The sequence below is a fragment of the Eublepharis macularius genome, chromosome 12 (assembly GCF_028583425.1).
Source record: "Eublepharis macularius isolate TG4126 chromosome 12, MPM_Emac_v1.0, whole genome shotgun sequence".
Taxonomy (NCBI): Eukaryota; Metazoa; Chordata; class Lepidosauria; order Squamata; family Eublepharidae; genus Eublepharis; species Eublepharis macularius.
This window is the reverse complement of record NC_072801.1, coordinates 32,821,477-32,842,765: the sequence shown is the minus strand read 5'-3', so window position 1 is coordinate 32,842,765 and position 21,289 is coordinate 32,821,477. Positions and strand designations below refer to the sequence as shown.

General features: G+C 45.3%; 1 protein-coding gene across 1 annotated transcript in view; it reads left to right on the top strand.

The window, feature by feature from the left end:
• The window catches only part of SCN4A (sodium voltage-gated channel alpha subunit 4), a 95,373-nt gene that overhangs the window by 5,068 nt on the left and 69,016 nt on the right, over positions 1-21,289 (top strand). Inside the window, exons 2-4 of the mRNA XM_054992505.1 lie at positions 15,930-16,250; positions 18,832-18,950; positions 20,701-20,790. Coding sequence (XP_054848480.1) covers positions 15,984-16,250; positions 18,832-18,950; positions 20,701-20,790 — 476 coding nt within the window. The 5' untranslated portion in view covers positions 15,930-15,983. The remainder of the gene's footprint in view (positions 1-15,929; positions 16,251-18,831; positions 18,951-20,700; positions 20,791-21,289) is intronic.

The following is a 21,289-nucleotide window of genomic DNA, read 5'->3' as shown; positions in this document are numbered from 1 at the left end:
CGCAACATCGCGCAAAACTCGCAAGAGAAAACGCGATCTTCCATGTTTTTTCCGGCATGCTGCACAGTGTTCTGGGTTCAGGTAAGCCGTGTGGGAACGGCCCTGGACAGGTTTTTATGGGGAATATAGATCTATACTGAGAGCTAAAAGCGGGTACCATCTAAATTCTGCTGGCAGGTGATTATTTAAAATTGGTAAATTTTATGCTGCTCAGTTGTTTTAATGTTAAAGCTGCTCCATTTTATAATAATAATAACATCCAGTTTATATACTGCCCTTCAGGACAACTTAACACCCACTCAGAGCTGTTTACAAAGTATGTCATTATTATCCCCACAACAATAATCACCCTGCGAGGTGGGTGGGGCTGAGAGAGTTCCGAGAAGCTGTGGCTGACCCAAGGTCACCTAGCTGACTTCAAGTGGAGGAGTGGAGAATCAAACCCGGTTCTCCCGACTAGAGTCCCGTTCTCTTAACCACTACACCAAACTGGCTCTAATTTCCTTCCGCAAAATTACAGCAAAGGGCCTTAATTTCAGGGAAGGAGAAATGGGAGAATGATCAGAGAATGGGGGGAGAGATAGGAGGAAAGTAAGAAAGAAAATGAGATCATAAAAAATGGAAGCACTTCAAAAAGAATGAGGAAATAAGGGAGCACTCCCAGGGCTTTTTTTCCATGGGAACACGGTGGAACAGAGTTCCAGCATCTCTTAAAAATGGTCACATGGCCAGTGGTCCCGCCCCCTGATCTCCAGACAGAGGGGAGTTTAGATTGCCCTCTGCACTGCTGAGTGCTGAGCCAGGCAAGTGTAATTCGTCACTTGTAGCTTGGCTCTCAGTTGCTACCAATTTCTAGCCTTCAAAGAGCATCTCTTGCTTTAGCACTCTTTAGCCAGCATTGCCATTAAAAAGGGCTCTGGTCTGTGAGTGCGTCTCCCATTTGGCTCTTTCACTCTTGCCACTGCAGGGATTAACAGACACGTACGCACTCAGGGATTGGTGGGACCTCACCTCCCTTCCCCTAGTTTCTCCTGGGTAAGGGTGTCCAACAGCATTGGGTTGCAGGAGCCATTGGGCATGGAATGATTACAGAAATCAGGCTGCCAACATCCAAATGAATAAAGAGTTGAATAAAGTCATAGAAATGCATACACGCATATTTACCCAGCAAATCTGAGCAAGATCAAATGAAGAACAATATAACTGCAATCCTCTGGTGCTGTTTTTTCACTTGTCCTTAAAATGTTAAAGTTAGGATAGTTTCCTTCTCTTGGAGTTGCAAGCATTCAGATGATGTTCATACCTCTGGTTCATGTTGGGTTTCAGTTGCATGTGGTCATCACAGCCATTGAAAAAGGTGCTTAAGTAGGTCTGTCAACTACTGGGGATCTGGGGATGGAGTCTGAGGAGGTCAAGATTTGGGAGGGGAAGAACGTCTGCCAGGGTATAACACTAGACATGGGCACAATCTGAATTACGATTTCAAAAAAACCCCGATTTTGGCGTTTGCACCATTGTGACTCAGCTAATCGGTTCCGTCCACGGCAACCAATCCAGCAGTCAGGGGTTTGCTTGTTCGGGACTTGATCGGATATATCGGTTTCTGTTCGGAATTGCAGACACTCTGGCGCCAGTAATTTATTCCTGGGGCAACGGAGCCAGGGAAATGAGCTGTGTTTGCCCTCCTTTTGTCGCCCTCGAAACACGAATGGAAGCCCAGCTTTCCTTGATTAGCAGGCTTCCTTCCAACCACGGAGCAGCAGCCCAGGGGAGGGAGGGGGAAGGGGGTGTTCTGAAGCCATGGGCACAAAGGAAAGGCAAAAGGCAGCGCGGGAGGCTGGGAGGCCGCCTGCGCTGTTCGCCTTTCCCCAGGACAAGGGGCGCATGGGCAAGCCAGCCGCCCCTTGTCTTGCAGGGCAGGTGAATGGCGTGGGCAGCCGCCGAGCCACTCGCGCTGCCGCCAGCTCCGAGCGCGCCGGGACAGCCGGCTTGCTGCATGGGCGGGGGGGGGGGGTGCGACCCAGGAGCGTGCACGTGCACGCACGCGCAAGAGCCTGACTACAGTTGCCCTGGGCGCTGGCAACCGTAGATCCAGCCCTGGGAATGTCCCCTCCCTGAAGGGAGGTGGCTCATCGCTGCCTCCCCCTGCCCGCCGGGCCTGGCGGCTGCTGCCACCAACCACCATTCCTATATCGCTGGAAACAGCGGGGCGCCCTCCCGCTTTGGCCTTCCCGATTCCGGATCGGAAATGGGACTTGATCAGTTAGAATCGGTGGCCTGGGTTCGGCAGCGGCCCGGATCCACGAACGGCTTAATCAGTATTTTTTTTTTATCGTGCCCATCTCTATATAACAATATAGCGTTTATCCTCCAAAACAGCTGTTTACTCCTGGGGAAAAGATTTTGTGTTGTCTGAAGTTCAGTTGTAATTCTGAGGGATCTCCAGGCCACACCTAGAAATCGGTAACCCTAAGAAAAGGTCTGAGATAGCTCCCTATCTGAAACAATTTGCTAAGGACAAAAAATAAAAGGCCCTTTCTTTTGTCATTCTGTTTAACATCTATATGATGTTTAAGCTAGACATGCAGGTTTTTAAAGAATTCCCTGCAGCTACACAGCAGCTTTGGGGAATAGAGGTTAAAAATAAAGGAGATCCTAAATTGCCTCAGAACGCCTCCTCCCTCCCCCTATGTCAAAACAGAGGAGAGGGAGGTTTCCCCCTGTTTTTTCTGCTCTGCATGGAGAATTCTGTGCACATGGAGAAGTAAAAACAGAGGGGAAAACCCTTCCCGTGCTATTGTTACATGGGGAAATTCAGATGCTTTGGGGGCTTTCTTTTATTTTTTAACAGCCATTTACTTTTTAACTGCTGTGTGGCCGCAGAAACCTGAGTTGGGTCTGGGGATAAATACTATCACAATTCTTCCAAAAGGAATTAGTTATCGGAATCTACATCAGTTTGGCTAATTTATGTCAAAGGGATTGTCAATGGTTACATGAGAAAGGATTGTTTGGAACAGGGTTTACCCAGAAACCCATAGTATGTATTAGTATTTAATCAGATGTCTATGATGATACATTTAAAATTGGTGACTTTTTAAGATTGTGGGCTTATATTTATTAACTGTGACTTAGCTGTGCTTCATGGGTACTTTTGCCTTGGGGCTTAGTTCCTGATCCTCTCTGTGTTGTAGGGTCACCGTCTTAGCTTTCTTCTGTCTTCTAAAATTTAGGTACAATTTGTTCTGTACCGAGAGGGCTATGCCTGGCTGGACTATACATGGCTGTCACTTTTTAAACCTGTGTTCCGGATGGGCATTTTAATACAGGCTCTTGTTTCACCTCCCAGGATAAAATTCACAACAGCTAGCAGCAAAATCAGCTTCCCTCCGGGTGTCAGATAATCCTGGAAAGTGGAAGGATGTTCTTTGTGCAAGTTTCAGGGCAGGAAGTTAGAAGGAATAATGTATCCCATTTCCCTCTGTGGTTTTGATGCACCCTGCCAAATAGCATTGGGTTGCAGGAGCCATTTTACGGGTAAAAGAAGCCAGCTTACTATCCTTAGTTTTCAGCCCGCTAGCTACAATAAGAGGTGCCCTGGGTTCAATCAAGCCTGTCTGCCCGGAAGCTCCACCTCTAGCCCTAAGCAACTCAGTATGGGGGTCTGGTAGGGCTCATACATGTAGTGGGCAGGAGGGAGGGAGATGGTTGGGTCTCTGGGAACATGCAGAGTGCTCCCTCTTTCCCACAGCCTTACCAAAGGCTTTTACCTTTAGCTGCACCAGCAAATTCCTCTTAGGTGACTGGCACAGCAGGAGCAAAAGAAAGCCTCAGTATCACCAGGGAACAAACACTGAGAGCCTGCTGAAGGCAGGAGGCTATTGCACAGAAAGGAGAATCCAGAGAGGCATTTTTCAATTCAAAACGAAAAATTGTGAGTTTGAAATCTGGTTGCTGTCAGTGGGTCAATTCTCTAGACTTGGCCTAAGGGGGCAGGAGCCCATGACAAATAGAAGGGGATTGCTTCTTAACAATGGTGGATACTACCCTCAGTGGGTCTAAATTATTAGGAAATGGCAGCTGTCAGTCCTGAAAAAACCCACACACATTTAAAACATTCTTGCGTTACCTGGTGCCAGATCAGATTATTTATTTATTATTTATTTATTATATTAGATTTTTAGTCCGCCCTCCCCGCCGAGCAGGATCAGGGCAGAGCACAACATTTTAATTTACATAAAAGCAGATAAAACATTACAATAAAATGTAAAACACTACATACAATAAAAACTTCTCAGATGGCGATGGAAGAGTTACTTCATTTCAGACGTGGCCCATATATCCATATCTATAGATATATATAGGGTGATCGACAGATCTTTTCAAGTCAAGTCAAGTATGGCCGGTGCGGGCCCAGATTAAAATCCAGACAGAGTCCTTAAGATCCTTTGTTCCCAAGTGGTCCCAGAAATGTGGCTTCTCTGTCTTGGAGGAGATTCTCACACATGCAGTCCCCATAAGGACTGCCAAACTCATCCATTGTTAGGGGCCGTTTCCAGATGGCTTACCTGAAGCCACTCCATGCCGCAATGTTGTGGATCGTGCCGGGGAAAACGCGAAAACGCAGTCTTGGCCCCAACCTGGTGGAACTCTCTGTCAGAGGACACCTGGGTCCGCCGAGACCTCACATCTTTTTGGCGGGCCTGTAAGACAGAGATGTTACACCAGGCATATGGTTGAAGCCAGTCTTTGATTGTATTAGGAGCCTCCCTACTGGTCTCCCGCCAGAAAGGCACAACAAAATCATCTGCCACCCCCCCCCTACAAGTGCAGTCATAGAAATATTAACTGTGCTCCCCTCTTTTGTTTATATTTGACTGGGGAAATTGGAGGGGACCACCATCTAAGATGTTGCTCTATATGCATTTTGGGAGTTTGGGATTTTAAATGTATTTATCTGTTTTATTGTGTACCGAGCATTTTATTGTACCCAGCCATGAGCCCATTCGTGGGGAGGGTGGGCTAAAAAACCAATAAAAATCGAATCAATCAATAATAAAGGAAATGACAGCTTTTGAGAGTGGACTTCCTAGCATTATACCCCATTGAGGTGCCTCCCCTTCACAAACCCTGTCTTCCCAGGCCCCACCCCCAAACATTCAGGAATTTCCCATCCTATCCATTGCCCTAACACCTAGCAAACTTTGCAAGTGGGTTGAATTCTCATCCTTTTAAGCAATGATAGATAGAAGCAGGACAGCTAAACCAATCTATACCAGTCACCTGTGAACAGGTGCTTTGACTGGTTGATGGGGACAAAATATTAATTGTCTAGGTCTACAAAGGAGGCAAAGATCCTTTGACAATTAAGCTAGGGAAGGAGATCTGGCCACTGAGAGCGCTAGATGCAGGGGAATGTAAACAGTTTGGCCTGTCATTAAAGAGGCCTTCTGTCAAGCAAAGACGTCTAGCTTAGTTTTAAAATAGAGTCTGAACCTCTTGAAACACTTAGAAGCATAGAACAGTGGTAGCAAGCTTCCCTTCTGCTACAGCAGAGAGACAAGGAAAAGACACACGCTGAAACTAACTGGGCAAGTTCCACAGCTGCTTGACCAGAGCAGATTGCTGTTCTCTTTCCAGTTGCTTACGGTAAATGTGCTAAAGCAGAGCTGGTCTATAGCCCAGATGGAAAGGTTTACAAGGAGGCTGCGACTCTTTTGCCAGGAAGTTAATGAGGAGACGTCTGGACTGGAATTTATGATGAGAATAGAATAATAAGAGTGTTAATCTCTTGTAATGTAGACATCAGGAAGCATTTTGTGGTTACAGTTATGCATAGTATTCCCAAGCTGATCTCTAGACCTTAAGACAGTTTTCAGGGTTGGAGTCTGGCTCCAATGTAGCCCAGATGGGAATAATCACAAAATATTTAGGTACTACACTACAGGACATTGGGGTAGGTTGCCACAAGGCTCAATGACTGGGAAATGGTGTCTCAAATTGTGGATGGTTTAGATAGGGACGTGGGTCCTCCCAGTATCAGCTGTGTGGAAGAGGGAAGCTCCTGAAACGATCTGCAAATAGCAAAAGGCAGAAGGAAAAGGTGACTGACTCCAGTCCTAAAAATGGATGGTACTGAAAAAGCCAACAGTTGTTCAGGTCTTTGGAAGAGAATATGAGAATGGGCCCAGCCTCGGAAAACAGAAGCTACAGAAGGCTTCTTTGAATATTTGGGGTGTTTTTTTGTATTTTAAAAACCACCTTAACTACAATTACTTGTCATGTGCAACAAAAACCTTTAAAAAAATAACTTTTCTCATGTAGATGTAATAAAGTAGAAGAAAGGATGGCTGCTGCTTCCTTACCCAACTGGTGGTTCTTCTCTGCTACCCATTGGCTATGCTGTCATGATGTAAAGCAGGGATCCTGAACATGGTGCCAGTGGGCACCATGGCACTTGTCAGGAGTCTCAGGACCTTTCCTGGTGTTTGCCAAGTGCTTTTAGAAAGTGGGCAGGGCCATCTGGGGCTTTTGCCCAAGAGACCTTCTGATTGGCCATTAGAAACCTGATTAGCTCAACAGATTTTTAAAAATATTGCTTTGGAAGCAGCTGCCACAACAACACAAGGATTTTCACTCAGTGACTGAAGGTAAGCTGTATATGCACAAGAAAATGCTTGTAAACAGTATGTTTATTTTAAAAGGAATTCTGTTAAATGGAGCCTCTTCCTAAAACATTGAAGTTACTAGTAGTTATGCCTAACCTCATTCCCTGACATTTTGTGGTTGGCTTTGCCTCCTGTAGTGGCCATTTTGTGGTTGTGCCCACCACTTGTGTTACAAATTCTAAAGGCATCTACAGACTCAAAAGGTGGGGGGCCCGATGCAAAGGAAAGTTTGTGAAGACGTTGAGTGCTGTGATGGCTAGTTGCAGAAAGTTGAAAGCTGTTCAATAGCATGTCCTGTTTTCAAGGCAAGGGTGGGGCTGGTGGTCCCCTCCAGGCCTATGGATGCTTTGCCAGAATTCTTAGCATCCTGAACATTACCCATATTTCCTGCACCCTTAATTCAAAAGGAAGTCAGAGAACATGTGGCCAAAAGCGCTGCCTATCTTGGACAGTTTGGCACATGTTTGGTAGCCAGTTTGGCCTGAGAATTGACCTTTTTGTGTGTGTGTGATCACTAGAAGCAATAGATGTCATCTGTACTGGTTGACAATTTCTGGGTCCAGTTTCACATGCTGGCAGGGTTGGCAGGTCCCCATACCTTCCTGGTGGGAGGAAGGATCTGGCGCTTACCTTTTTACCAATCTCAACATGCTCCTTGCATGCACACCCCTGCAATGATGTCTCTTTCAGGACGTGATGTCATTGCACAGGCACAGAGGTGCGTGTGTGCTTTGCAGTGGACCAATTTGAGCCCAAAACGGGCACAATTTGGCCCATTTGGGGGGGGGGGGTGACACAATGACATCACTACCAGGAAGTGACATTGTCACACCACCCTGGGAGCTAGTCTGTGAAGCCCATTCCTGCAACTCTTCTCCCACACTGGCGAGAGGCGGGGGGGGGGGGGCAGAGAATGAAAGCGGGGGTTCCCTTTCCCCACCAGGAGAATGGGATCCCTACATGCTGGTAATTCTCTTGAAAGTTCTAAAGTGAATCTCCCCCATATAGATATCCCTAAGTCCTAAGGTCATCCCTGGAGGTCCAGCGCTCCTCCACGGGCTGATCAACTGAACCACCAGGCAGGCAAAGAAGGCACTTCTCGAGAGAAGTACCACAACAGGGAAGTGCCCTCCTAAGGGAATTTTACCAGCTCACATCTTTCTGGGTAGTCCGCTTAGAATGCTTTTGGCTTAGAAATAGTTTTGCATTGTGGGAATTTTTTTAAGAAGCTTTATACTGATCTAGTATATGGATCATTTACTAATTTGAACTATCTATAGAACTGGATTATTTATTTATTTGACATTATTTATAATTCTCTTTTCTCATTGAGATTCAAGGCAGATTACACTGTGTGATTCAATACTGTCAACAGCAGAGAAATTCAATAAGCAGTAACATAGGGTATAGAAGGCAAACATTTAAAAAACAAGCAGAAATCTGATACCGAGCTGAAACAATATTGAAACAAACATAAGCAATTTGACATGATATAATAACTGACAGTAACAGACAGTGCGCAGTAGCATAGTTAGTCTAAAGTTGCGTGCTACCCCTTTACTGAAGCATCTCTTTGAACCGTTTCCTCACAATATAGCCCTATTGCCTGTTTTAGAACATCCTCCTGAATAATTTGGTTTTGCACAGTTTATGGAAAGCCAGGAGGCTGGGAGCTTTCTTGACTTCTTTAGGCATGCCATCCCATAAGGTGGGGGTCACTACGGTGAATGCTTGTGTATAGGCAGCTGTTGATTTTATCCATTTGCAGGGATGCACCTGCAGAACGCCCTGCTCAGATGAGTGAAGCTGCCATTACAGAGCAAAGGGAGAGAGGCTTTGTAATGATTTTAAGTAAATAGGTGCATGTGTCATTAAATGCTTGGTGTGATATAGGTGAAGAGTGAGGTTGAAAGAGAGGGATGAGTGAGTGATATGATTGGTTGATGATTGAGAGTGTGGGACGAGTGAATGCAGTTTGAGACTGAGAGTGGGGAAAGAACGTTCAGTCAGAAAAAGAAAGGCTAGCTGCGTGCTGCCTGAGCATGTATTACTGAGAGAAATATAACCTATGTGGAAACCTGATCTGAGTATGTTTGTGAAAGATCATTCAGTCAGAAGAAAGCAGGCAAGCTGTGTGCACCCTGAGTAACTTTAAACAGTTCTGTGAATAACATTCAGTCAGGGAAAGAGAGGCTAGCTGAGTGCTGCCTGAGTAACTTTAAGCACGTCTGTGAGAAATAGTGAGTTAGAGAAAGAGGCTAACTGTGTGTGAAGCCTTAGAAGAGATCTGTGTGTTTAAATGAAGTAACTTTAAGAACCAAGAACTACTTTTATGAAACCGATACACTGCTTGAAAAAACAAAAGTTTATTTTGGTTTTGTTATATCCCAGAGTAGCTATCATTGCTATATCCCATTCCTATCCTCAGGTTCACACAGAACCATGAAGGAGCCTGATGCTTAGGCACATTACTAAAGGGAAAACTTAAATAAAATATCTTGGAATATAATATTCCTGGTGGCAGCAATCTACCCAGAGGGTGTAAGGGAAAGATTAAAGGCAAAATCTACCCTAGAGAAAGTAAGGGTCATAACAGGCACCCCCCTGCCATAGATATAGGGGACCAAGGCCATAAAGGGCTTTGAATATGATAGCCAACACCTTGAATTGAGCTGGTAACTGATTGGGTAGCTAATGGCGTGGCCACAGAATGGGAGTAATGTGCATGCCCTTCCTAGCTCCTGATAATAATTGAGCTTCTGCATTCTGCACCAACTGGAGTCTCTGAGTTGACTTTAAGGGGACACCTGTTTTCCATTCCATTTCCATTTATAGCCCACTCCCCTCACAAGCAGGCTCATTATGTAGAGAGCATTACAGTAGTCTAGTCTCAATGTTACCATGCCATGGATCCAGGTGGCCAGGTCAGCTGTGTCAAGATAGGAGACCATCTTTCAGGCTAGACTGAGTTTATGGAAGGCATTTTTTGCTACTTCATTAACTTGCTTCTCTAGCAGGACTGCTGGGTCCTATATGTCCCTCAGGATCTTAACCAAGCCTGCAAGGGTAGCTGAATCCCGTTGAAAGTGGGGAGCCCAATGTCCTTCAATATCTCCGCCTTCCCAACCTGCATAACATCTGTCTCGTCTTGGTTCACTTTTAGTTTGTTTCCAGCCAACTGACCACAGCAGTCAGGCAGCAATTTAAAATTTCTTCTGGATCACCAGCAGATTTGGATAGAGATATATAAAGCTGTGTGTTATCCGTATATTGATGGCATCTGATTCCATACCTACAAATTATTTCTCCTAGAGGGTTTATATAAAAGTCGGATTACACGGGGGATACAATTGTGCCCTGTAGAACCCCAGAAGATACCTCCCCCCCTTTAAGATAGCTGGTCTCCCACAGGAATCCTTTGAGTCTGTTCCATGAGGAACAATTTAAATCCATCCAGGACACATCCCCCACAATTTCTGCCTCTAAATGCCTCAACAGGATGGCATGATCTTCTGTTTGGTGTAGTGGTTAAGGGCATGGGACTCTAATCTGGAGGGCTGGATTTTATTCCCCACTCCTCCACTTGAAGCCAGCTGGGTGACCTTGGGTCAGTCACAGCTTCTAGGAGCTCTCTCAGCCCCACCCACCTCACAGGGTGATTGTTGTAGGGATAAGCCACTCTGAGTAAGTGTTAAGTTGTCCTGAAGGGTGGTATATAATTCAATTATTATTATGTGGTTAATATATCTTTTAAATGTAGCTGATGGATATGTTATTGAATTTGGGAACTTGAGGATGTTTTATATCGGTTGCTGTTTCTTTTAAGTGATTGTTATTTTATTTTATATTGTTTTAAGTGTATTGTACCCACTTGGAGAATCAGTTCTTAGGATGGGAAGGTCGAATAGGAATGCTTCTGAACATTGTTTAAGCACTTGTTAATGATAAGTACCTGTTGAGGGGCTTGTAGCTTGAACGGGTATTCTCATGAAACGACAGAGTTTCCACAAGGAATGCCCATCCATCAGATCCTCTAATTCATATGTATGTATGCATGTTTTTTTATGCATGTACTTTTTAAATATTTGCATATGTATGTATGCATGTACTTTTTTATGCATGTATTTTCTCCTCAGTGGGAACCCACAGTGGCCTACAATGTTCCTTTCTCTTCTGCTTTATCCTCATAACAATCCTGTGAGGTAGGTTAGGCTAAGTTTGTGTGACTGGCCCAAGGTCACCCAGCCAGCTTCTATGGCAGAGTGAGGACTTGAATCTGAGTCGCCTAGATAGAGTCCAGTACTCTAACCACTACACCAGCTAGAGGCAGATGAATGTTCGTTCTATGAAGTAGATTAGTGAGTCAACCAACACTTTACATAATAGGCAAATATCCCAGGGTCTTTAGCCATGCAGGTCCTGGGAGTGGGCTGGACCTAACCAGATTTCCTGCTGGTGAAAAAGGAAATTGGGTCCCCTTTGACCACCAGAAAAAGACTATACTGGGGATCGGGGACCTGCATGCACAAAAGTGATATAATCCAGAGTGTCTCTTATTAGGAGTAGATTGAGATGTAGATCAATCCCAATGGACGATGACTATTATAGTGACTCTCTTAGCGGCAGCCAAAATTTCCATAGCCTTTTGCTGGAAAGCCTCTACTGCCCCAACCTTACAGATGTGGCATACGTGATTATGGAATCAGTATGTCTTAGCTAGACTTACTTTTAATTTGAACCAGACAACATCAGCTAAACCCTTCTAATTTAAGAAAATTTGGTCACCAATTTTAACTTATCTTTCTGAACAGAAGGAGATTCCAAAGGAATTATATCATAGTTATGTTTAGTATATTTCGTTACACACTGTATAGTTAATTGATACATTCTCAATTTATATCCATCATTCCTATGTTTCTAATTTTAATAAGATCTGTATGAATCTATTGGTGTTTTAAGAGGTATTGATATATTTTTATGTATTGTTGTTTCTTTTATGCTCTGTATTTAAATAAAACATTTTTTAAAATTTAAAAAAAGAGAGATAGGATGGAGGCTGTTGGGAGACAGAGTGAGAAATCTGGCTGGATGCAATTCCATCTTTTCAGATCTCAAATATGACACATGACCAAACCAGGGGCAAAAATGTATGTAAAAGTCTTCACTAGCCCAATCATTTACTTGTACAGATTTAGCCTGATGAGCATGTCGTTGTTGGCGATGCTTGATCCTGCTTGTTCACTGAGCCAGGCTGCGGGAAGTGTGCCAGGTGCCAATCTGTTTCTAAGTGTGGCCAAATCAGTTGAACTAACAGAAGGAGAAGAGATTAATTTTTATCTGGCCTAATGGGCTGAAGAGTAGATGCGGCTAATTATCTGTGCAGGGAAGGGCTGAGGAGTGGGGACAAGAGAGAGGCCCGTCTGTGGGGCTGGCCTCTCAGGCAGTGGGGCCAAGTCTGGCTTCTTCCCCCCTTTTCCTTGGGAGGAATGGCCTGAGTCATCTTGTTGCTGAAACCCTACCCCTCCTGTGATGGCCCAGGGCAGCTGGAGAAACAGCCAGATTCCAACTGCCACTGAAACATCTCTACCTGTATTCTCTCTCTGTGGGGTTAAGGGCGATCTGTAGTGATTGAGAGAACCGCATGGGGAGGGTTAAACACTGTTGCTGTCGTGCACACAGTTTCTCTGATCAAATCTGGAACAACCTCGTGCCTGTTTTAAGGTACAAACAAGTAAATACTGGGGCATGCGATCATGGCTCTCTCATGTCACATGTTGTAATCAACTCTATTTTGAGGCAAAAATGATAGAGAGAGAAAATGGGTCTGCCTTATAGAGTTGTAGTAAGGATTCACAAAATTAGTGGTGAGAAAAGTTTTGAACACTCAAGAACATCGTATAAAATGATTGAATAATTATTATTTATCTGTCCACAAGGCAATACACTTATGGCAGACGTATGTTGTTTTCTAGACTAGGGTTGCAAGCCTTCAGGTGGGGCCGTTTTAGATCTCCTGGAATTACAACCAATCTTCAGGCTCAAGAGATTAGTTCTTCTGGAGAAAATGCCTGCTTTGGAGGGTGGATTCTCTGGCATTATACCCAGTTAAGGCCCCTCCCCTCTCCAAGCCCCTCCAGGCTTCACCCCCCAAATATCTAGGAATTTCCTGACCCATATTTGGCAACCCTATTCTAGACACCTGTATTTTTTACCTCAGAAAATGCTACACCTCTCCTCCCTCTCCAAGCACCACACCCCCCCAGGCTGCACTACCAAAATATCCAGGAATTTTCTGACCTATATTTGGCAACTCTATTCTAGACACCTGAATTTGTTACTTCAGAAAATGCTACACACCTCCCCTCCCCCTCCAAAGACCACTATTTCAATTACTATGTGGAATGGAGAGCCCGTGTGGCCTAGTAATTGGACTAACACTGGGGAGACTTGGATTCCAAACCCTGATTGCAGGAATACTCTCTCAGCTCAACCTACCTCACAGGATTGTTGTGGAGATAAAATTCAAAAGGGAAAAAAATTGTGTCGTTTAACCTGACTACTTTGGAATAAAGATGGGATAAAAAAAAGCTAGGCCAATGAGTCAAGAATAGTATTTGAAAATTCTGAATAGCTTTAAAAAATGAGTAAAATTATTGAAGAAAAAACTGAACAAAATTGAAGGACAAAAATGGCCTGAATTAGAAATGTCTGAGCACTATTTAATGGCAAAAATGTGCATATTTCAAACTTCCTACCCGTGACCTTGCTGAGAGGCCTTGAGGCCTGTGATGGTGAATGATATGCAGGTTCATAGGGGCTTGAACCACTGCTCTGTTTAGGGTTGCCGGCTCCAAGATGGGAGATTCCTGGAGATCTAGGGGGTGAAACCTGAAGAAAGTGGGGTTTGGGGAGGGAAAGGACCTTGGCATGGCATAATTCCATAGAGTCCACTCTCCCAAAGTAGCCATTTTCTCCAGGTGAACTGATCTCTGTGACCTGGAGACCAGTTGTAATTCCGGGAGATCTCCAGGCACTACCTGGAGGCTGGCAACCCTAACTCTGTTCTAGCCTTGAATTCATGTCCACATAGTTTATGTTCATTGACTTTCAAAAGGCTGGGTTAAAATCAGAGTGGTGGGGTGTTTTGCAAATCTCTTTGCCTTCTGGGAAAAGCACCTGCCATCCCTTTGATCTAATGATCTCTTGTTCTTTCACCTGCTTTCCTGAGAAGCTGCCTTGCTCAGGGCTTGGCAACTTGATCCAGCAAACTCAGCTTGTGGGTTGTTGACGTTGCTTAGGAAAATGCAAAAGGAAATGAACTTCAGCAGGACAAAGGCCAAGCCAGGGAGCTGCTGGGTCTGTCTAGGACATGTTTATCCCACAGTTCCCCCAAGGAGCACAGGGAGACACATGTGACCCTCTCTTCCCCATTTTATCCTCATAATGCCTCCAAGAAAGTGTGACTGGCCTGAAGCAGCAACTCACAAAAGCTATTGAAATAAATGTTGTTAAGTAAGTCTCTGAGGTGCCCCATTGGACTTTGTTTTATTCCGTTTAGGTCAACCAGCAGCAACCTTCATCCCCAAGTGGAGATTTGAACCTGGGTCTACCTTAGCCTAGCCTGGTTAAGTGCCATACGCACTCCTCCGGGTCTTTAGGTTTCAAGGTTTCAGCCTCCTCTTTGAAGTATCCAGGCAAAGGAATAAAATCTAAAGTGGAGAGCCAGAACAAAAGGAAGTGAACTATTATTCTCATAAGGATTCTCCCTATTCTGAAGAACTGTATGCCAAAAGTGTTCAAGGACTGCTTTTACTCTTGGTTCTGACTCCTTTCCCATTGGGCTTTACATAGAGTTTCCAACCTCCATGTGGTGGCTGGGGGTCTCCCGGAATTACAACTGATCTCCAGACAACAGAGATCAGTTCCCCTGGAGAAAATGGCTGCTTTGGAGGGTGGACTCTATGGCTTTATACCCCACTGAGATCCCTTTCTTTCTCAAACTCTGCCTTCCTCAGGCTTCTCCCTCAAATCTCCAAGAATTTCCCAACCTGGAGCTGGCAGCTATGGTTTCACCTTTGACCAAACACTGCCAGCTTCTGCCCGATTCACAAGGCATTCGTTCATGCTGAGCACCATAAGATTTTGCCATAGGAGGCAGCCCCTTTCTCTGGCAACCCAGGGAGAACAGATTTCATAGCAACCTGCAGGGATGTTAAGAGGCCTCTGGGCATCACCAGCCACAGATCTAGGATGTGTATGTGGTAGGGTTGCTGCTAATTCCAGCTTGGGAAATTCCTAAAGATTTGAGGGAGGAGCCTGGGGAAGGCAGGGTTTGGGGAGGGACCTCAGTGGGGGAGTCTATCCTCCAAAGCAGTCATTTTTTTCCAGGGGAACTATTCCCTGTAGTCTGGAGACCAGGAAATCAAATTACAGATCTCCAGACCCCACCTGGAGATTGGCAGCCCTAGTCATGTGGGATTAGCAGACAGGATTAATTAAACAAATGCAATTTCTTGGGACATGAATCAGGAATGAAGGGCTCCATCAGGGTGCTGCAGAGCCAAGAAGAGATGGCAGTGGATGGAGAGAAGGCACTGAAAGCAATTTTGCTGGTATGCTCTTCTTATGCAGGGCAGTGCCTTTAGCTGGAAGAAGGGCAGAAGGGGACTCAGTTGGGTATAATGCCATACAGTCCATCCTTCAAAACAGCCATTTTCTCCAGGGGAACTGATCCCTGTCATCTGGAGATCAGCTTTAATTCTGGGAGAACTCCAGGCCCACTTGGAGATGGGCAACCCTAACCACATGGCTGGAAGATCTAGGTTAGATTTCCATGTGGGGCAGAAGAATAGTGGGACGGTGGTGGTGAGGAGCAAGGTGCTAAAATGAGCTGTGCCACTTCAGATTGCTAGTATAGATAGCATTTTTGCATCTTCCCAATATAAATAAACAACTCCTTGTAAGAGAAATTTAGTACAGCAAAGAGGAGGGCAGAGCTAGAAACTTTTGCCCACAGGAGCTAGTTTTGCATTTGGACTGCTGCTTGGTTTTGTTTTTCACATAAGACAGCATTCTACCACCACAGGACTAGTATCTCCTATGTGTCAGTCCATCTATAGATAACCACCACCTCGTCTGGTGATGTACACCACTTGGTGCTTCTGAAACAGCTGTTGCTTGGTTGTCGGAATCCATCTAAAGCCCATTATGAATTAGCATTGGTACAGTCAACCTCATGCTTTGTCTCCTTTATCCTTCTAGCCTTCTCACATTGTGTGAGGCCAGGCAGAGGTGGTCCAGGAGCAGAATGCCGAGATGGCAGTCGCACCCCACATCCCTGGTCCAGACTGCTTGCGCCGGTTCACCCGTGAGTCCTTGGCAGCGATAGAGAAACGTATTGCAGAGCAGGAGGCCAAGGACAAGAAGAAGCAACATGAAGAGGTTCTCGATGAAGCTCAAGAGCCCAAACCCCGCAGTGACCTGGAACAAGGGAAAAACCTCCCGATGATTTATGGGGACCCACCCCCGGAGTTAATTAGGGTGCCCCTGGAAGAGCTAGACCCCTTCTATAAGAATCAAAAGGTGAGTGGGAAGTGTTGGGTGGGAAGGAAAGAGAAGTATTGAGGCCCTGAAGGACTGGCCTTAGGATTGTCAGATATGCACATTCTAAGAGCACATTATGGCTTTCTAAAGTCCTTTTGACCTGACAGTGGCCCCATAAGCCTCTCTCGGCTCTTTCTTGCTGTTAATCACTAGTTTCTTGATGACAGCAGAGAACAAAGATGGCTTTTTGATAAATGCAATGAAAATGGCCAAAGCATTGTGTTGGCAGCATGGCTAGGAAGAATGAACCCATCAGGACAGTCAGTCTGGTGGAAGCAGATAGTTAGAGCTGAAAAGCAGGGGATGGGGGAGCAGTCTGGAAGCTGCTCATTGTTTATCCAGTTGCTCACAAGCTTGTATAGGACATGGTGGAATTATGTTGCCAACAAAATGGAGAGTGAGGGGGGGAAGGATGAGCAAAAATAGAGGGGACTGTGAAAAATAAGTACCGCATTAAATGTAATGCAAATGTGGGTGTGCTTGTACTGCATGTACAAATACATAACAGAATTATGCAGAGAGTCCAGCTTTTTAGGGCTGCAGTCAAAGGTCCAATTTTTCTAATCAGATTGCAACTAAAGGTTACCTTATCTCTGGAAATGCACAGTATTGCTACAATTTTGTCTATCCAGTTTGATCTTATTCTTTATGAGCTTTACAATTCCATGTGTATTTCTGTCTATACACATGCTTTGGTATTATATTTAGTGCGCTGGTAATTTTTCACTCCCCTCCCCTTGATGGAACTATCTTGGCCCATTGCGTCACCTGACTCCAACTGAGCTGAGAGTGGTAATACCACCATCCATCCATCCACCCACCCACGCACCTGCACTGATACAAAGCAGAAAGCACATCTGGTGCTCCTGCCTAGGGCTGCCAACCTCCAAGTGGTGCTTGGAGATCTCTTGGAATTACAACTGATCTCCAGACAACAGAAATCAGTTTCTCTGGGGAAAATGGTTGCTTTGGAGGAGGGACTGTATAGCATTATTGCTCTCCAAGGTCCCTCCCCTCCCCAAACCCCTCCCTCCCCAGGCTCTGCCCCCAAATCTCCAGGAATTCTCCAACTTGTAGTTGACAACCTTGCTCCTGCCACTGGCAAAATAGCACAGTGGTTGAGAGCACAAAGGACCCTTTTGCCCTCCCAGTGTCAGAGTCCCAAGTGCCTTCATCTTCCATCCATAAAATGCCAATTGCAAGCACGTGAAGCCTGGATTTGCCTCAGGGCACTGCAGGCAACTGGGTTTAACTCTTCATCTCCAATGTCCTGTGTTCAGATTTAACTTCTTGGTAGCCACGGAAAAATATACCCTCCTCTAATCTGCTGCCCCCTCAACTGTGTGAAGTTGGAAAAGTTTTAATTCCTTCCGCTTGGTCTTGGAACTCAAGGCAACAGGCCCTGGAAGTCGGCATCTGGGCGCTGACCACAACCTGCGTAGAATCAGCGTTTTTGCTTTCCATCCATACCCTGCGAATAGAACTCCCACTGCCCTGCAATCTACCCCCACATGTGTCTTGGCTGGCTGTTGACCACTCTTTTGAAATTTATTTTACTTATTTAAAATATTTATATGCTGCCTTTTCACCCAAATAGGGTCCCCGAGGTGGTGAATATCACACATTAAAACATTAACATTTAAAATGTCTGTGTGTCACCAGGGCACCTCCTTTCTTCTACCTGCCTCCTTGCTCCCTTCAGGGAAGCATGAAGGATCAGGGCAAGGGTAAGCTGAGGGACAGGGCCCTTTTCCAGGGCTGTTTTGCTTTCCCCATCAACCCCACAGGGGATGCCAGTCACCCTCCATGCCACTGATGGCTAGAAATAAGCCAGACTCCTGTGGGGCATTAGGACCCTCTCTCACCTTACCCCCGTGGTGTACAATAAATCTCAGTCAACACTGATAAAGCAATATATTACAAACAGTGCAAGGAAAAAGTGCAAACCTGCTAAAGTGCTACTCATACAATAAATAATCTTCCTGAACTCTACTTGAATGAATGTATTCCTTTATCAAATTGTTGACTGAGATTTATTGTACACCATGGGGGGAGATTCCCTTGCATCATAGCCAGGGATTTTTTTCTGGGAAAAGAGGTGGTGGAATTCAGTGGGTTGCCCTCAGAGAAAATGGTCACATGGCTGGTGGCCCCGCCCCCTGATCTCCAGACAGAGGGGAGTTTATATTGCCCTCCGCGCCGCTGAGTGGCGCGAAGGTCAATCTAAACTCCCCTCTGTCTGGAGATCAGGGAGTGGGGCCACCAGCCATGTGACCATTTTCAAGAGGTTCCGGAACTCTGTTCCACCACATTCCCCCTGAAAAAAAGCCCTGATCATAGCTATTTATACTCATGGCAGTTTCTCCATTGTACACCCTCCTCACCTTGCCAGCCCAAACACTCTCATAGCCTGCCTTTCTCACTCACTGAGATTCAAGGCAGATTAAAAAATATAAAATGATTCAATCTAGATATAAGAGACAGATGATTCCTTGAAGATAATTTGTAGTTGGGCTGGATGCTACTAGAACGCTTTTTCTTTCTCTCTTCACTTTCTTAGACGTACATCATTCTCAACAAAGGGAAGACCATTTTCCGTTTCAGTGCTACCCCTGCCCTCTATATGTTAGACCCTTTCAATATTGTCCGGAGAGGTGCCATCCAAGTGCTGATACATTCATATCCTTTATGCTGGTTGGGACAATGATATGGGTCCAACTGGGGAGGTCACTATGGGGATTTGTTTCTAGAGAATATAGACCTTGACAAGATGTTGGTAGGGTGGTGGGAGTGCAGATTCAGGACCTCAGCTTCACGTTTTGTGAAGGTGCCCTTTACAGCAGCAGTCTTCAACCTCTCCAGATCTGGGACTCGCTGAGCTGCAAGCACATGACAGTCGTGTGACAGGAAGAGCGGGAACCAGATTTACGATCTCACCAGTGAGAAGGCTGGGCTGTGGGCAGCCGACTGAGAGAGCCCAGAAACACAAGCTGGGCACCAGAAGGTGTACCATAGCAAGTAATGTCCAGGGCCAGATCCATGGAGGAATTGGAGGAATCTATTGCATTGCTCTGTGATCTCACCTTACTGTCCTGCTTGTTGCAGCTTGCATGCATGCCAAAACTGGCAGGTGGCATGGGCACCCTTGTTCTCCACAGAAGATGTTCTTCTGAAAAGAAGCCCCTCCCAAAAAAGCAGCTCTAGAGGACCTTGTGAACCAGCCAGAGGTCTCCACAACTAGGCTTGCCAACCTCCAGGTGAAGCCTGGAGATCTCCCAATATGATAACTGATCTCCAGATGACAGAGATCAGCTCCCCTAGAGAAAATGGCTGCTTTAGAAAGTGAACGCTCTGGCATTATACCCTGCTGAGCTCCATCCCCAAATGTCCAGACATTTCTGAGCCTGGATTTAGTAACCCAATCCACAACCCCGCTGAGAGTCTCAGTGCATGAACTGAAGACTCCTGGCTTAGAGCTGTCTTTGTCTGACCCTGAGATGTTGGCCATTAATGCTGGGAGGGAGTTTGGAGACAGCTACTTCATGCCATTTTCTTGACCAACAATTTTTGCTGCACTGTCTTTAGTAGTCTTCTTGCTAACATTTGCCCATGTTTGGCAAATGGTGATTATTTTTAGGGCCACACGTGAGAGCTTTATCGTGGATAATAATGTTATGTGGCATTTGTGCTTGCCTTGTGCCATCTTGTGCAGGTGCTTGGGGAAGCAAGGTGGGTCGGATCCAGTCGTCAGAAAGGCTGATTTGCCTAAACTATCAGTTTGTTCCCCGTAGAACTTCAGACAGCTTTCCTCTGAACAGCAAGCTAGCCTGCAGTTTTTCAAAATCCCTTCAGTTGTAAATGCTGTTTGCCTTGAGTATGCTTCTTGAGAAGTACTAGCCCAGGGGTCACCCCAGGTGGTGCCTGTTGATACTTTCTCTGGTGACCACCTGCCAAGTGTTTTTTAGAAAGTGTGTAGGGGCAGGATGGGGCTGCTGGTTTGATTGGATGTGCACATTAAAAGGCACCCTGTTAAATAAAGATTCTACCTGAAATGTTGAAGAGGTACTATTAGATTGAGGCATTGCTCCCTGATATTTTTTGATTGGCTCCATCTCCTGTGGCAGCCATTTTTTGGTTGTGCCCACCATCCTGTGTCAGAATTCTAAATGTGCCTGCAGGTTCTAAAAGGTTGACTAGCTCAAAGCCACATGGGGGGAAGAATAACAGAGTTACACTGCTTTCTTCAGCAGTGTTGCACCCTTCTATGTCTATTTTGAAGTGTATCTTTGTTTAGCATATCACTGTTGCTTGTGCTCCATCACTTGGAATCCCTGCTGGCACCAGCACTAATGTTGTCCCAAGTTTATCAAATGGGTTTGTCATAAGAATTCCAGTAAAATTCTAGTGCATTTCCTTGACTTCATTCCAAATTATTCAGCATGTTTATAATGATAACCATCTTAACCAACTGTGTCTTCATGGCCATGAGTGACCCACCATCTTGGGCCAAGAACGTGGAGTAAGTATTTTCTTTTTCTTCCCTCTCCTTCCCTTTGTCCTCTACAGATTCTTTGCCTAGTTCCTATAACTTCAGGTGGAGGAATAAAGGGAATCTGAGTGGAGCAGGAATAAGCAGACAATTCAAAAAGGGGATGATTGACCGGATGAAGAATTCTGTATGGTCTGAACGCTTTTAGAAACTATAATCACCTTGATCTCTGTCAAAATTTCAGGATAAAGATCTGGATAGGAATTCTATGTGAAACAGCTAGGGTCTAATTATGTAAGATGATCACGATGAGCTGGGTTAGGGCAAACCCCCACCCAACTTACATTTAACATGTGAACACTCACCTTCAAAATGATGCAAGGGGTGGGTGGGTTTCTGAGCATGTGGGCGCAGCGCTGCAGAAGAGCTTTCACTGGTACCTGCTTTTCATCCAGCATGCTTTTGCAGGTAAAAAAAGGAACATGGGGGCAGGCTATTTGTCTTATTTGCAGATGAATTGGCAGGCACT